Here is a 15870-nt window from a genome sequence, read left to right on the forward strand (position 1 = left end):
CAGAGCAAACCCTGGCTTTATTGGTCCAGTTTGTTCACAGTGAGGCTTCCAGAGGCAGGGGCCTGACTCCCCCCTCCCTCTGCCCAGTGCATGTTCTCCGCCCTCGTGCCTGGGAAGGAAGGTGGCTCTTTGGTGGGGGGGGGGCGGTGGCTACAGGGTAATTTAGTGTGGGGCCCAGGGTCTGTTCTTCACAGCAGGAGGTAGAAGGGATCACATAAAGTTCTTTATTACAGACCTACAAAAAATGAGAGAATTATATATTACTCTCACTTGTTTGGGTTTCTTTTTTCCTTCTTCTATTTTACAAAACAGCAGCAGGGAAGAAAAACTGCAGGAGGCAGATGGGCCAGGCACCGGGGTGCAGATCGGAAGGGGCCAGGGACACGCGGCCGCCATTGGCCCGGCGCACCGCGGGCTGGCTGGCCTGGGGCTCTCTCCAGCATCCTGGGGGAACTGAGGCGAGCCCTGGTGGGAGCAGACAAGAGAGAGTGGGTGGGAAGACGGCTGTCCCCAGGTCAGTGGCAGTCAGCCGGCCCGGAAGCCCCGGAGGCTCCCAGGGTTTGGGGGCCTGGTCTCCAAAGCACGGGTCCACAGGGGCTGGACAGAAGGGAGGAGGCAGGAAGGGCCAGCACAGAAGGTCTGAGCTGTAGCGGGGGCCCTCCTGGAACCCCGGGGCCCAGGTGGGCAAGGGCCGCCAGGATTCTTCCCTGCGTGTCAGCCAATCAGCTTCTTCAGGAAGGCCTCCAGCTGGTCCTCGTCCTTGATGCCCACGAACTTGTCCACCACATCCCCGTTCTTGATGGCCAGCACGGTCGGCACGGCGGACACCTGGGTGCAGGAGACAAGGGGAGGTGAACTCCTCTCGACCGCCACTCTCAAGCCTTTGTGGAGAAGGCTGGTGGCTCCCGCGGGGCACTGATGGCCCAGGCGGCGGGCGCGGCCCCTCCTCTTGGTGCAGGGGTCCTGCGGGGCCTGGAGGTCCACCCGCCGGGGAGACTTTTCCACTGCGGGCTCCCCGCGGTCCCCTTCCTCCCCCAACCGCACGACTGACTCACTGGCCCAGTGGTTTGGCTGCAATGACAGGAGACATGAAAATAACCCGTCCGTGCAGCTGCAGGCCGGGGGCTGGGGGCGGGGCGTGGCTGAGGAGCCCGGAGAAGCTTCCCGAGGAGGGAAGACCCAGAGACTGGGGTCCGTGGCCTGGCTTGGCCCCTCGCGGGTAGGCCGCGCCACCTCCACGGCCCCGGTGCCCTCTTCTGTCAAACGGGGACCAAAGGATCTCCCTTGAAGGTTTAGGACAAACGATCCAGATGCAAAGCTGAGTGGTCAGGAGCTCAGGCTCTGGATGCGGCCACTCCGGGGGAGCCACTTCATCACTGTCTCCGTGTCCTCATCGGCAAAACGGAGCCACCGGCGGCACTCGTGCTGGGCTTGGGGGCTGCGTGGGATAATGCACATGGCGCCCTGCGCCTGGCAGGCACATCGAGTGTTAGGACCTGGCAGAGGGCCTGGTATGCAGTGGCGCTCAACAAACGGTGGCTGCAGAGAGCATGGCAGAAAAGTCTAACGCAGGAGCCACGTCGGCTCGCTGCCGTGGCCGGTTAGCAGGGTCCAGAAATTCACGGACTCCTACTGGACAGCGTGGGAGGAGGGGTTCGGCTACACACGATCCGATGTTTACTTATTAGGGGGGTCGGGGGCAACATTCTTGGCCTGTGAAGCATTTTCTCAAGTTCCCTCGGGGGACCTGTGCAGATTACACGGCATGTCAATGAGGCCCGCTGCACTCTGGCATCTAGCATTTTTGCCGCCTGGGCTCCCTGCCTGACGTTTGTAGACATTTTTTAAAAAAATGGATACACCGAACAAGATAAACAGACTTTTCTTACACATGTTAACTACAAAGTAACAACAGCAATTTACACAAACACACCCCGTCTTCGGGATTCTGAGCGCATCCTGCCCGTGAGTCATCTCGGGAAACCAGACTTCGGGGTTAGAACGTTCACACCGTGCGCGGGTCGCTTACAAGAGAACCGCAGGCCACAGCGGCCCGAGCTCATACCTCGGGCGGTGCTACCACTCGCTCCCGACCGTGTGGCAGGCCCTGACCTCCGCTAACTGGCTCTGGGTGGACAAACGCGGCAGGTAACACGACAAAGTCCCTATTCCGGTTAGTCCCTCCCGGCCCTTTTGAGGGCTGTCCTGGGGCTGATGCGGTGGCAGCTGATATGCTCCTCAGACCTATCCGGCAGGGGGCTGACCACGTGTGCCACTGCCCGTGGCCCGACCACTGGCTCCCGTCCTTGTCGTTCACGACTGTGGCAGGGGAGGCGGCACGAAGTACAAAGGTCCGGAATGTGGCTCTTATGGTCTCCAGGCACAGGCAGGGCGCAGAGAAACTTGCTCCGGCCGGGCCGCACAACCCGTCGTTTGGGGTGCGCGTGTGCACGCATGGAACACGTAGGCTCCATCCCCAGACTGGAGCCCAACGCAGGGCCTCCAGTCACGACCCTGAGATCAACACCTGAGCGGAGATCAAGAGTCAGATGCTTAACCGACTGAGCCGTCCAGGTGCCCCAAACGATTTAATTTTAACTTAATTTAATTTAAAATATGTATTTCTAAACGTTTGCTTATTTTTGAGAGAGGGTGAGTAGGAGAGGGACAGAGAGAGGGGGACAGAGGAGGATCTGAAGTGGGCTCCGTGCGGACAGCAGAGAGCCTGACGCGGGGCTCAAACTCCCGAACTGCTGGATCGTGACCTGAGCTGAGGTCGGAACGCTCAATGACTGAGCCACCCAGGCGCCCCAAGATTTTATCTTAAGTAATCTCTACACCCAACGTGGGGGCTTGAACTCATAACCCCAGAGACCAAAAGTTCCACACTTCACTGACTGAGCCAGCCAAGCACCCCCAGAGCTGTGGTCTTATGCGCCCTCTAGTGGCCTGTGAGGGCAGCTAGGGTGCCTCAAATCCAGCCATTCAACTGAGGCACCAGGCTCAAGCACTCACTAACTGGATCCCCTCCCCTCCCGTTTCTCCAACCGATATAAAAGCTGTGTGTCAGGGGCTAAGTGTGGCTCAGTGGGCTAAGCATCTGACTCCTAGTTTCGGCTTAGGTCACGATCTCTCGGTTTGAGCATTCAAGCCCCGCATCGGGCTCTGTGCTGGCAGCTCAGAGCCTGCTTAGGATTCTGTCTCCTGCTCGCTGCCTCTCCCCTGCCAGCGTGTACTCTCTCACTCTCTAAATAAATAAATAAATAAATAAATAAATAAATAAATAAATAAATAAGCTGTGTGTCATTGTACGAGAAGTAGTCTGATTGCTTTCGCGTGTCCTCTCGGGACAACGCTCACTGTGGGGCCTAGAGGGGGACTCAGTTTTCAAGAACTTCACGAGTCCCACCACGATCACACCTGTGTGTTCACACGCGTGCACGCACGCGCACAGCCACACTGCGGTCAGGTGTACCGCAGACAGTCCGAGGCCTGGTCATTACTGACCAAGGGCATTCTTCCAAGCGTGAGTCCAAATCGCACAGGCGCGCAGAGCAGCGGGCTTGCGGGAAGCCGGTTTTTCCGGGACACTGCTGTGGTACCTGGGGTGTGATGGGACTTCCCTCCCCTGAGGTGGCTTTGCGGATCCGGAGTTTGGCTCACAAATCAGGAGGGGCTGGTGCTTGTAAACCCGGCCTTACATGGAAGTGCACAGGTCCTTGGCACACGCCTGTAGAATGTGATCCAAGTGCAAGAGGGGCCGTGGCGGGCCAAGAATGCTGCTTCCCTCCCAACTCCGGCAGCTCTGAAGGGACCAAGGGGCCAGGAGAGAGATGAACAGATGCACGAAGACACACTGCTTCTCCTCCTGCTCTGTGACACCACCAGGAGCCTTCCAGGCTGGACCCGATGCCCTGAGAATTCAGGGTAGGGTGGGGTGTGTGTGTGTGTATGTGTGTGTGTGTGGTCCGTCCCCACCAACCTGCAGCCCAGTGGCTCGCCCTGTGCGACTGAGCTCGGTGTCCCTGCTCAGTCTCCCCCTTCTCCCCCCCAACCTCCTCCATCTGTGAGGACCTACTGAGGGACAGACACAGCACTAGATGTCACAGGAGGCTGGCCACCTCCTCCTCAGCTAACTGCGGAACTGACGCAAAGGAAAAGACCACTGTCACCGAGGCTGCTACCTACTGGGGGCTCCTTTAAGGGTCAGGAACGACACCAACCGCTTGCGTAGGCTACCTCGTAAGTTCTTGCCTCGAGGTGGGGTCGCTTTGAAGAGAAGACAGAGGCACAAGCGCTGAATGAGGAAGGGCGGGAGCTGGGATCTGTCGCGGGATCTGTCTGACTTTGCTGTCTGTGATCAAGCTGAGCCATCCCTTGGCCTAAGAGCTACCAGGTCCCAGCAGGGCGAGGATGAATGGGCAGCTGGGCAGCCTCCAGCCTGGGAAGCTCCCGGTGGTGTCACACTCCACGTTTCAAATGAGAAGCCTTTGGACACGGGAGGGTTCTGGGACAAAGCTATTATTGAAAAACTCAAATCCAACTCTATGACGTTCTGGAAAAGGCAAAACTATGGGGACAGTAAAAAAGATCAGTGGTTGTCAGGGGCACCAGGGGAGGAGGAAAAAAAAGGAAAAGGTGGAACCCAAGGGGATTTGTAAGACGGTGACGCTATTCCGCACACAACTGTAACGGTGGATGCGTGTACATTGTCGAGACCCATGAGATGGACACCATCTGGTGGGACCCCTGCATGCCCCCAGAAGGTCAGCACAGGACTTTCCAACTTTTGCGTCTCGATGTTTGTTTCCACGCTGCTGGCAGTGCTCACCTAGAAGCTGGTCGGAAGAGCAGAATCGTGGGCTCTTCCTACACCTACTGAATCAGAATCTGCTTTTAAGCAACATCCCAGATCGTACTCATGTTTGCGAAGCACTGATTTAGAAGACTTGCAAAGCGGGGAGACACGGTAACGATCGCTTCTAGCTACATATTCGTAATAATATGAAATAGCAATACTCAGTGAACTATGAGGTTATAAGAAACATTAAAAGGAAAAATAATTCAAATGAAACCTTCGACAAGTTTAAAACACCACCCAAAATGGTGACAGTGGTTGTATCTGGGGCAGTAAGATGACAGCTGACTTTCCCCCTGATTAACTACTTGGCTGTTTTCCTAATGCTTTTAAAGGGCCTTCTCCATACGAGGAGAAAATAAAAGAATAACAGCTCCAAGTGTGAAGCCAGAGGAAAGCATAAAGCTTCGAGGGTCCACATCTGGATCCACTCTCTGCCCCCAGTCGCTGGCAAGGTCTGTACGGAATGCCCAGCCAGGCAGCAGGGACGAGGAGACGGAGAGCAGAGAGCTTTTCGTCTGGCCAAGCCAGGGCAGTGCACGATCGGGTGGTGGGGGGGGGGGGGGGTACCCTAAAACTACCGAAGCCCCGAGTCTTTCGCTTCCCTGTCCTTTGGGAGACCGTGGGGGTCCAGGGTGGTCAGCTGAGCGACGCAGAAGTGTGGTGCCTGAGGGAGGAGACTTGCCCCGAGGGCATGTGCTGGGCACGAGGGGAGGTTCAGGAAAGCCTGGAGAGAGGGACCAAATTCCCTGAAAACAATTTTTTTCCACTTTTTTTAAAGTAGGCTCCAAGCCCGACGTGGAACTTGAACTCAGGACCCTGAGATTAAGAGCCACATGCTCTGTGGACTGAGCAGCCAGGCGCCCCTCCCTGAACACCATTTAAAGCAGTTTCTACCACATGTTCATCCAACACTCGGAAAAGGAGGAAGCTGTCCCAGGAGGTACCCTGGATCTCTCAGCTGAAACGTCTTCGTCCTCTGGCTCTCCTCCAAAAGAACAGGTGTGAAGGAAGGAAGGAAAGGGGGTCAGGAAAGTCCCTGTTGGAGCTTCCTCAGCCCTGCAGTGACCTCTGCCCAGGGCTTGGCAAAATAAGGAGGCTGGGACCAGCTGATGTGACCCACGAGATCTGGGCAGTGGACAGAGGGAGGAGCGAGAAGGTCCTACAAGAGGACCCAAGTCCACATACACTTTCCAGGCTTGACCACAGGACCTCAGTGCCCAGCCCTAACCACCAGGCTCCCTGGAATGCAGGTGGGGGTGGTCTTGGGAACCTCACCACCCGGGGGGGGGCCCCTGTTGGCAGGAACCGGATTATTCTTCTTCCCATCTGTACCGGTTAACCACGGTTCCCGGAACATGGCTGGCGCTCAGTGCATGTCTGCTAAAAAGTTCTACTGGCTGAGGCTGATTGGCATGGCGGCAGGAGTTAGCTGAAGACATCTTATGCCCGCCCCTCGCCCTGGGAATGTCCTGGGAGCTGCAGCCCTCAGCTCACCCCCACAGCTGCCGCGGGCCTTGGGGGAGGGAGGGACAAGTAGGAGAAAGGTAGGGGCATCCAGTAGAGCATGCCACTCTTGATCTCAGGGTTGTGAGTTCGGGCCCCAAATAGGGACGTCGTTTACTTAAAAAAAAAAAAAAAGACAAAACAGAACATCAAAGTAGTAACTCATCCCTCTCCCCTGCGCCAGCCCTCGTAAGGCGCCCTCAGTCAGCGCCATAGGCAGTCCTACACCCCCTCACTCATCTGCAGTGACCATCGGTGGCTTTGCCTGCCTGGCATCTATTTCCTTTCCCTCTGGTTGGGGCAGCCTGATTTCCTGGCGGGGGGATCACTGCCACCCCAGTGCAGCAGGCAGCCAGCCTATGCGCACCCCCGTCCCCTTGGGGACTGGCTGGAGGCGGCATCTCTACTTGAGCTGGGCTCGGGCGGGGGCGGGGGGGCCGCTGAGCCTGGACTTACAAACTCGATCAGCACCCCTTCCCGTCTGGCCACAGTCAACTCCCCCAGTGGCCTGTGCTCTCACTCTCTGCTCAGTTCCCCACGCTGGCCATCCAGCCGCAGTACCTCTCCCCTTTCTCCAGCTGTTGTGGTCTCCGAGGCCCAGAAGATGCCCCCACACCCCACTCATTTCCTGCTCCGGGCACACAGGCACTGCTATTCTGTGAGCAAACTGTGCTCACCCTGACCCCAGGGCCTTTGCATTTGATGTCTGCTCTGCCTCAGATTACTCTTCCAAAGAGCTGCTTGCTTCATTTCCTTCCTCCCTCCAGGTCTTTGCTCAGATGTCAGCTTCTCAGAGACCTTCCCTAACCCACCCTTTTATTTTTTATTTACTTATTTCTATTTTTATTTATTTTTTAAAAAGTAAGCTCCACACCCGACATGGGGCTTAGACTCATGACCCTAGGATCAAGGGTCCCATATTCTATCGAGCCAGGTGCCCCCACACCCTTTCAAAAATGAAACCCTCCCATGGGGCGCCTGGGTGGCTCAGCCGGTTAAGCGTCCGACTTCAGCTCAGGTCATGATCTCACAGCTTGTGGGTTCGAGCCCCGCGTTGGGCTCTGTGCTGATAGATGGCAGCCTGGAGCCTGCTTTGGATTTTGTGTCTCCCTCTCTCCCTGCCCCTCCCCCACTCACACTCTGTCTCACACGAGTAAACATTAAAAAAAAGAGAAACCCTCCCCAGCCCCATGTTCAGCCCCACCTCATTTTTTTGATTTGTTTCCACAGCACTTATTACCTAAAGCAGGGTAACCATAGGCCAGACCCAGCCTGCTGCCTGTTTGTGTAAATAAAGTTTTACTGGCATACAAGTATGCCCATTTGTTTATACACTGTCCCCGGCTGCTTTCAATGGCAGTTAAGTTTTTGCAATAGAGACCAATGCCCTGTAAAGCTTCAAGTATGTTCCTCCTGGTCCTTTAGAGAAAAAGTGTGCCGATCCCCTTTTTTGGGGGGCGGAGGGGGTTAGCTTTGTTCATTGTCATATCGACAACCAAGTAATAGCACCTGGCATTTAAGAGACTCTGAACACACATCTGTTAAATGCACACAGGGGCCAACCAAATGCATTAGACTACGCTGTCTCAGTGTGTGCTGCGCTCTTGGCCTTTCTTCTCTGTGCATCTTTCATGGCCCCAGTCAGAGGTCCCCCAAAACGGAAGCAATCCCTCCCCCGACCCCAACAATCAGTCCCTTCTTCCTTTGTGCACCTCTGCTGTCAGCACCTCTCACCGTACGCTGAAATGACCTGTCTACCTGTTGTTCTCTTGCTAGACTAGACTAGGGGTGCTGGACACAAGGTGTCCATCTTCTTTGTGCCAGAATCACGGATGCCTGGCTCACCGCGGGGCTCCTGAACGATGGCTGACGGAACATGTGCGTGGATGAAAACATGAACGAAGGAGTGCGTCAGTGCCCCAAGACTCAGACAATAACCTGGTGTTTTGGATCATACACTCCACTTCCTAAAGGTGGGCTAGACAGACAAGCGGCTCAGAGGGTCAACAGAGTCACATCTGCAAAGGGCTCTGAATTCCTGAGAGCTCTAGGAAAAACCGAGACACTTCTTCCTGGCTGCCTGGTGGTCCCCAAGATGTGTCCCGCACCTGCTATCCTAGGGCCCAAGCACCGCTCACACCAGTTGCACTGTGGCAATCCCCTGCCGATTCATACCTCATATTCTAGGGCGAGGTCTGTGTGGTCGTCAATATCCACCTTGGCCATCACCACTTTTCCATGCTGCTTGGCCACCACCTTCTCTAACCTTGGCCCCAGGATCTTGCACGGGCCACACCACCTCAGAAGGGGAGAAAGGAAGCATCCAGTCACAAGAGTGCTCAGCAACCGATTTACTGTCTCCCTAGAAACTTCCCTTGACCCACATCTTTCTGAGGGGCCTTTTGCCCTTATTAGCTCTGTTTACAGTGTTTGAATATTAACTTGTAATGTCAACAGGTCAAATGATAAAGCCAGAACTCTGCAGCGGGGGAATTTCCAGGGGTCCCGGGCTTCTAAATCAGTCTTCATCAGAAGACTCTTATAAAGGTTATTTCAATAGATATAAGAGAATTGCACTGTCACAGAAAAAAATATGAGATGTGAAGTTAAAAGGTTTGGGTTCCAACAAAGACTCCTCACCTATCAGCTCACTGTTCTGGGGCCTCGGTTTCCTCTTTTGAGAAAGAGAGATCATGTCTCTCCAAGCAGCGACGAGAAATCTACTAAGGCAACATGAATAAACATACTCTATAAGCTGCAGGGTTACTCTAGATGCTTCACGGACCCACAACTACAGGGAGGACAGACCAGTGGCTGGGGAGCTTCTACAACATGCTAGTCACTGCGCCAGGGCCTTCTCAGCTTTTACCGCCCAGAACCCTCAGCCCCACAAAGGAAAAGAACACGCCTTCCTAAGAAACTGAGGAGCACACAAGTTAAGGAACATGTGCGTGGTCCCAGATCTGGCGAGCGGCACACGGGAACTGCAACCCGAGGTTGTGTTCCAAATGTCTTCCTCCAGCCCTGGTTATCCTGGGATCCCTCAGGCCCCGTGTCAAGTGCTAGCATGGTACCGATCACAGCTGTTCCCCTTCGGGTGGTGAGCTCTTCGGGAACAGGCTGTCATCTCCGGAGCACTAGGGACAGTGGCAGGCGCTGAATGAACAAGCTCACTGTCTTACTTCCTCGTCGAAGGAAATGAGGCATCATCCCATTTATCACTCATTTGGGAAGTCCTCTCTGGAATGCTCACTATACAGGGGAGGTAGAAAGCTCCGCCTTCCACGAACCCCTGGCTGATGACCCCTATTTTATGCTCAGCCTTGAAAACGCTTTCCCTTCGGGGATTTCAATTAAGGAACTCACAACACCTAAAAACCTAGCCTGCAAGAGCTTATCTCCTATTATAAGAAGAAAGGGAGGCACAAGGAGGTCACACGGCCTGACCAAGGCAATGTGGTGAGTCGCCCAAGGCCATGTGGTGAGTCAGAGAGAGTGGGAAAGAAGGCAAAGCAATCTGTCTGACGTTTGTCCGGAAGGCCTCCCAGCTTGTAACTCAGGCTATGCCAGGTCTGTCCAGTTCTTTGGTAGGCAGGTGGCTGCTTAGGACCCAAAGTCTGGAAATGAGAAAGCCAAGCTAACAATTAGAAGGCTAGAGGCATTTAAGGATCCCTAAAACACACTTGTACAGCACTGAAAAGAAAACCCTGCCCATCCCCTGCGTGCTGGGGTATCACTGTGGGGACACTGATAACTTTTTGCCAGCCCTTCCCAGTTTGGGCGGCAAGATGTTAAACATCAACCTATCTGCAGGGCCAGGTATTGATATACACCACAAACCAGATGATGTGATGGTCCCTATTTTTCCTGCTTTGGTCCAAGCTGAAGGGGACTCAGCCATTTGGGCAGCGAGATACAGAACATGAGTGTTTCTCAGCACCAATGACAGGGAGTTTTGAAGACTGTTTACTAGTGTGTGTCTTACCAGATTGCACTCAATCTTTGACGGCAGGGACTGGGTCTTACCAGTCTTTGTAAGGAGACTACATCTGAGAAGCATCGAACATGATACTGAGACACAGCAGACACTCAGTAAATACCTGACCGAGCAACACCCCAGTCTTCTGCTGACCCCTGGGACTCACTGTGCGTGAAAATCCACAACCACTGGTGTTTCACTGTTGACAACTCGGTCTTGAAAGTCAGGTCCATCCTGGATATTAAAGGTCGTCGTGCAGACTCTGGTGGTGTATATTGACCGGGCTTGGTTGGGTGTTACTGTGAGGTCACCAGGACTGCACCGCACGGCCCTGGAGGTGAGGGGTGCCCACCGACCCTGAGGCGGTTTCCTGGAGATGATGGAGGCCAGGAACCTCCTCAGGAGAAGTCGCTGAGCCATCTGTGAGGGAAAGAGGCAGGAACAGTTCGAGAAGTCAACACCGCAGGAAAAGAAAGGTATTTGGGGAGAACTGGGGGGCTCAACATTCAGGGCCGGAAGAATTCCAGGAAATGATATGTAAGATTTCTAAAGGAGGGGGCGCCTGGGTGGCTCAGTGTTTAAGTGACCAACTCTCTTGGTTGCCGCTCAGGTCATGATCTCACGGTTCATGGGTTCAAGCTCTGACAGGTTCCAGGCTGACAGTGCTGAGCCTGCTTGGGATTCTTTTTCTCTGCCCCTTCCCCGCTCGCGCGCACACGCGCGCTCTCTCTCTCTCAAAATAAATAAACTTAAAAAAAAAAAAAGATTTCTAGAATAGAGGTTAAGTGAAGAATGAGAATCAAAAAGCAGGAGTCACATAACACAACTCGGAAATTGGGCTGATGACAAAAGAGAAATCAGGATATTCAGAATTATAACAGAAGGGAGGGAGGAACATATATTCATGGAGAACCTGCCAAGGGCCAAGGGGGCCTTAGTTCTCCCAGATCACCCAGGGGGAAGTTTCTACAGTACTGCTCACACTACAGGTAGGGAGTCCGAAGCTCAGGTAAATTGTGACACGCCCAAAGTAACCTATTAAATGAGAGTCAACACTGGAACCCAAAGCCGTCTGCAGATTCTTTATTACTCATTTTAATGAGTGTTCTAACGGGAAATTAAGGCACAAGGGAGTTATCAAAGGATCAGAAAAGAGGAATCGCAACAATTCAAGGTGGGGGGGAACCAAGAGGTTCCGGACCCGGAGTGTGTGGGGGGGAATAAAAAAGAAGGGACATGCGTTGAGGGACTGGGGAATCGGACGCCGCCGGGGATCCCGGCCCTCCGGAGGACAGGTCCCCCCGCCCGGGGTCTTCGCCCGGTCGGCCGCCGGCCAGCGCAGGAACAGACCCGGAGCTTGCCTCCGCCGCGACACCACCTAGAGCCACCCCCACGAGCCTCCTACCTCCCTGCAGCGCGAGCGGAGGGTTGCACGGCCCGGCCCTCCCCGTCAGTCAAGGGCACTCCTGCCGTCACTTCCTCGGGGGAGGGCCTTTCGAGCATCACTTCCGGGGACAGACAACCTGGAGGACTGCTCTCCGCAACTCGAGGGCGGCTTGGATTTTCCACCAATGGGGATGACGGACGACGGCACAGCGGAAGGGGTGGAGCTTCAGTTAGGGACCGGAAGAGAGGTGTTCTCGGGGAGAGACAACGGAAGAGGGGGCTGGTCCTTGGGAGGGAAAACCGGGGGAAGGGGCGGGCCCTCGGGGGGAGTGACCGGAAGAGGGGGCGGGTCCTTGAGGAAAGACCGGAAGAGGGGTGGCCCTCGGGGAGGGGCCGGAAAAAGGCAGGCGGGCCCTCGAGGAGGGTCCGGAAGAAGAGGAGGAGGAAGGAGGTGGGAGCTTGAGGGAGTTACCCAAGGGCGAAAGGCCGGGAGGGAGGTGTGGTTCCGGGTTTTTCAGACTCCTCCACCCGCCACCCCTTTGCCTCAGTGTCTTCCGAAAATTACAGGTGCGGGAGATTCTTTTCCTCCTTTTTACAAATGAGGCAGCTAAGCTCCTTGAAGGCGGAAGTGCTGGTTAGGGGCAAAAGACCCCGACTGGGAGTAAAGAGGACGGTTTGTGGCCCTTGTCTGTCGCACGCAACTGTACCCGCTTGTGGTTTTGGACAAGTCACCCTGGCCCGGGGGGCTTCGGTTTCCCAATACGTGACATGAAAGGCTGGCGTGGTTCAAGCCTGTCTCCGGAGTTGCTGGGGAACAGGGCTTGGACAAGATGTCAGGTGGTGGTGGTACTCGGCCTGCTTTTGAGGCCCCGGGTAAGGTGTGGGGACCCGTGAACTTGTTTGAGCCTGGGCCTTCCTTTCGCACCCACCGTCGCTGGCCTGGACAACAGGCGCTAAGTATCTGTGTGGCCCAGGCTGGAGTCACAGCCATCTCTTGTCTCCCCCCGCCCCCTCTCCCTTACATTACAACCACTCGTGGCCTGGCGGGTCTATGAATACATCACTGCCTTTTCCCTCCTCCTTGCCTTATGCTTAATTTAAATGCTCTTTTCTCTCTCCCCTTGGCGGAACACCTACTCATCACTTCTCTGAGCAGCAGTAATTGTTTCCTTCTCTGTAGTGCTTTGTTCGAAACTCTTATGTAACACATTGTGGGTGTCTGCCTCTCCCCCTAGACTGTATGCTTCCTGAGAGGAGGAATTTGTAGCTTTTATTTGACTCCATATGCCCACCAATCTGATACAGTGCCTGACTCCGAGGATGTTCGATAGATGTTTATTAAACACTGCCTTTGGATATCTCAGGGAGCAGTTTATAGAAAGGTTACGTGACTTGTCCAAGGTCACAAGGCAGGTAAATTGGCACAGCCCCTTCTTACACCTCCGTTTCAGTCTAGTCCAGCCACTGGGAATCCCATACAGCTCCAGAGTGTGCTTAAGTGTCGCTCCCGTCCCTGGATTTTGTAGTTGCTCTATGACCGGAAGGCGCAGTCCTCTACTCTCCAAGGGAGAGTCTAGGCATCATCTCTGGAGACCCTTTCCTGAGCCTCCTCTAGCGGGGGAGATGCCCTTCTTCGACCTTCCACAGCCCCTGTGCCTCTGTACATCAGCCACCACACTCAGCACTGTGTATTGTTACTGTCTGTTTTGTCTCCACCGCATTTATTACTAATACAGAAAGATGTTAAAAAGAAAAAAAAATTTCGGGACACCCTGCTGGCTCAGCTGGAGGAGCAGGTGACTCGAGATCACAGGGTTGTGAGATAGAGATGGGTATAGAGATTACTTAAAAATAAAAAATCTAAAACAAAATTCATTCTTAGTTTTCCAATGGCTCTCAGCCTCCCCTCTTGCCCACACAGCTCCTGACCCATTTCCTCAGGGCCAGTTCAAAGCCGAACGTGTTCACTCCCAGTTTCACAGAAAACAGCCAGTGCCCGGGATGTGGGGGGAGATGGCAGGAGGGTGACAGCACCGTCCAGGTTCCACCCACAGGCAGGCCGGGTGGAGATTCACAGAATTCAGACGAAAGGGCTGGTGGCCTCACAGTGATGCAGTCTAACTAAAGTGGGCTGGAGAGGAGATGGGTAGACCGTCAGAGGCTTTGGAGGACATCTCGTGGGCTTGTGTCAAACCCAGAAAAACCAACACCAGAAGGATGGAGAGGCCAGGGAAGCAGTCTTGTGGAAAGTTTCACAATCCTCCCACGTTGGGAGGTGTGGAAAGTCTAGAAGGCACCAAGAACCTCTCATTTTGGCAGAAAAACTTACTCTGGTGTTGGGAAGTCCTCAAAGATACCACGGACACTGAGCAAAGCTACGAGGGGGATGCACAGTTCCCCAAAGTGCAGCGATCACAGACCAGAGCGGTGGGGATCGGGCTACTGGTGCGGAAACTACAAAATATTGTCTGTTCTTTGTTCCTCACTCCTCACTGTACTGTCAGCTCCCAAAGGGTCCATCTGTCTCTCCATGGCTTATCTCCGGGCCTGGTGCATGATAGCAGGTGCTCCGTGATTATTTGTCCCATGAACAGACAGCAGGAGCACAAATCACAGCTTCTTACCCCAAATCCCATTGTCTCCACCATATCACGTGGCTCCATTATACCCTTCTCAAATCACTGCCATGTTTTTTTTGTTTGTTTCCCCTTTGTCTTGGCCATAGTACGCTGTTTGTTCTCTGTGCAGTTGACAGGTTCGCTCTCTCACTCCCCTGGCGTGCACATCCTCTGGGGTGGGTGAGGGAATCTTTGGAATAGACCCACAACCCCTGGCCATCACCAGCTCAGTCTTCCACTTTAAATAGATTGTCCACCACAGGCAGGGGGCCAGGTGAGAGCCACGGGCAGGCGTGGCCCTCCCTGCCCTGTCTGATCTCTCGCTTTTGCCTCTGCCCGTGCCCAGGGCTGGAGCCAACAGTGGTAATCCACGGTGGGAGCACCTGAGGTCAGCATCCCTTGGTGCAGCTGTGTTTGCTAGTTCCAGATGCCGTCTGGCTGGGGAGCTTCCGCCTCGTCCGTTTTCACTTCTGTTGTTTCTGTAGCTCCAGCACCTTCTCTTCCAGTCGCCTGCTAATCCTATTCCTCCTTTCCGCTGCATTTTCTGGAAGGCCAATGTCCCTGCTCAGTTCACATTTTGAATTCCGAAGGAGGACCAGTCCTGTTGATCCTCATCCCACAGTGTCTTCACCTCTTGGCCTCAGGCTTCTCATCTGAGAAATGGGAAGAAGTATGCCTTCCCCATAGGGGGCCGGGAGATTGCAGGAAAGACTGGAACAGTTGTTGGTGTTAGGTCTAGGTCTTTGTGTCCTAGGGTTGTGATATACAATGTGTTTCTTACTGTGGGTCATGGTCAGAGGGTTTGAAAGCTGTTGATATACTGAAGAGTTACCCAACACCTGATGCTGTTCTAAGCACCTTACACGTATCAACTCAATCCTACAACCCTGTGAGCCCCCGTCTGTGTCCCCTAATAAGGCACATGGGGGCTAAGTGGTTTGTCCAGGGTCCACCAAACAATAGGAGATAGATAGAAGCTTACAAGTGTTATATTGCCCCTAGCAAGGATCTGATCTGACTCAAGACTGCTTCTTCTTCCCACCCACCAATCCCTACAGACCAGCCAGTTAGTCTAGGCCATCGAAATGCAACATGGGGCTCTAACCCAGCTGTTGGCCGAGCGGGGCAGCAACGGTTCTCAGCAGCCGTTGTCAGCAGAAGTGTCCACACGGTGGCAGTGTGGTTCACACAGTCTCCTCAGCGGACCAGGCAAGCTGGGCACGGCCCTGACGCACCAGCTCCCTCGGGTCCTCTGGGCAGGGGACAGGTGTGGGAGACAGGTGCATCTCAGTGACCACATGTCCGAGGATTTCATAGCGGGAGGGAGGCACTTAATAAAAAAGTCAACGAAGAGAGAGGTAGCGGGCCACAGTCTAAGCTCATAGAGTTTTCAAGAGGTGTTTCTCCTCGAGTATCTTTGTTTTCAGTTTCCATCTTGATGATAATTTGTGTGTTTTTTATTCAAAAAAAATTTTTAAACGTTTATTCATTTTCGAGAGACAGAGCATGAGCGGGGGAGGGGC

At 54.2% G+C, this 15870-nt stretch overlaps 1 protein-coding gene and 1 long non-coding RNA gene across 3 annotated transcripts in view; one reads left to right on the forward strand and one right to left on the reverse strand.

Annotated features, from left to right (window-relative positions):
• On the reverse strand, positions 1–11897 carry TXN2 (thioredoxin 2). Of its 2 annotated transcripts, XM_047866059.1 has the most exons (5): positions 11749–11897; positions 10510–10763; positions 8540–8663; positions 708–828; positions 1–235 (listed from the first exon to the last, which is right to left on the reverse strand). In XM_047866059.1, exons 2-4 carry the CDS (start codon positions 10761–10763, stop codon positions 715–717), a joined length of 492 nt encoding a protein of 163 aa, XP_047722015.1. In that variant the 5' UTR covers positions 11749–11897; the 3' UTR covers positions 1–235; positions 708–714. The 2 variants fall into 2 exon arrangements, with proteins under 2 accessions (XP_047722015.1, XP_047722013.1); XM_047866057.1 differs by having other exon boundaries at positions 211–828.
• The window catches only part of LOC125170012 (uncharacterized), a 23806-nt gene continuing 18557 nt past the window's right edge, over positions 10622–15870 (forward strand). The window contains exon 1 of the long non-coding RNA XR_007153868.1: positions 10622–10819. This is a non-coding gene — a long non-coding RNA (uncharacterized LOC125170012). The remainder of the gene's footprint in view (positions 10820–15870) is intronic.

The sequence above is a fragment of the Prionailurus viverrinus genome, chromosome B4 (genome assembly GCF_022837055.1).
Source record: "Prionailurus viverrinus isolate Anna chromosome B4, UM_Priviv_1.0, whole genome shotgun sequence".
Taxonomy (NCBI): domain Eukaryota; kingdom Metazoa; phylum Chordata; class Mammalia; order Carnivora; family Felidae; genus Prionailurus; species Prionailurus viverrinus.

Bases quoted from the DNA above. Each gene is read 5' to 3' on its own strand.
- TXN2 (XM_047866059.1), bottom strand. From the start codon at position 10,763: ATGGCTCAGCGACTTCTCCTGAGGAGGTTCCTGGCCTCCATCATCTCC. The intron at 8,664-10,509 runs GTGAGTCCCAGG...TCCCCTTCTGAG, and splicing joins GTTGTGGATTTTCACGCACA to GTGGTGTGGCCCGTGCAAGA. The intron at 829-8,539 runs GTATGAATCGGC...TCCTGCACCCAG, and splicing joins ACCTCGCCCTAGAATATGAG to GTGTCCGCCGTGCCGACCGT.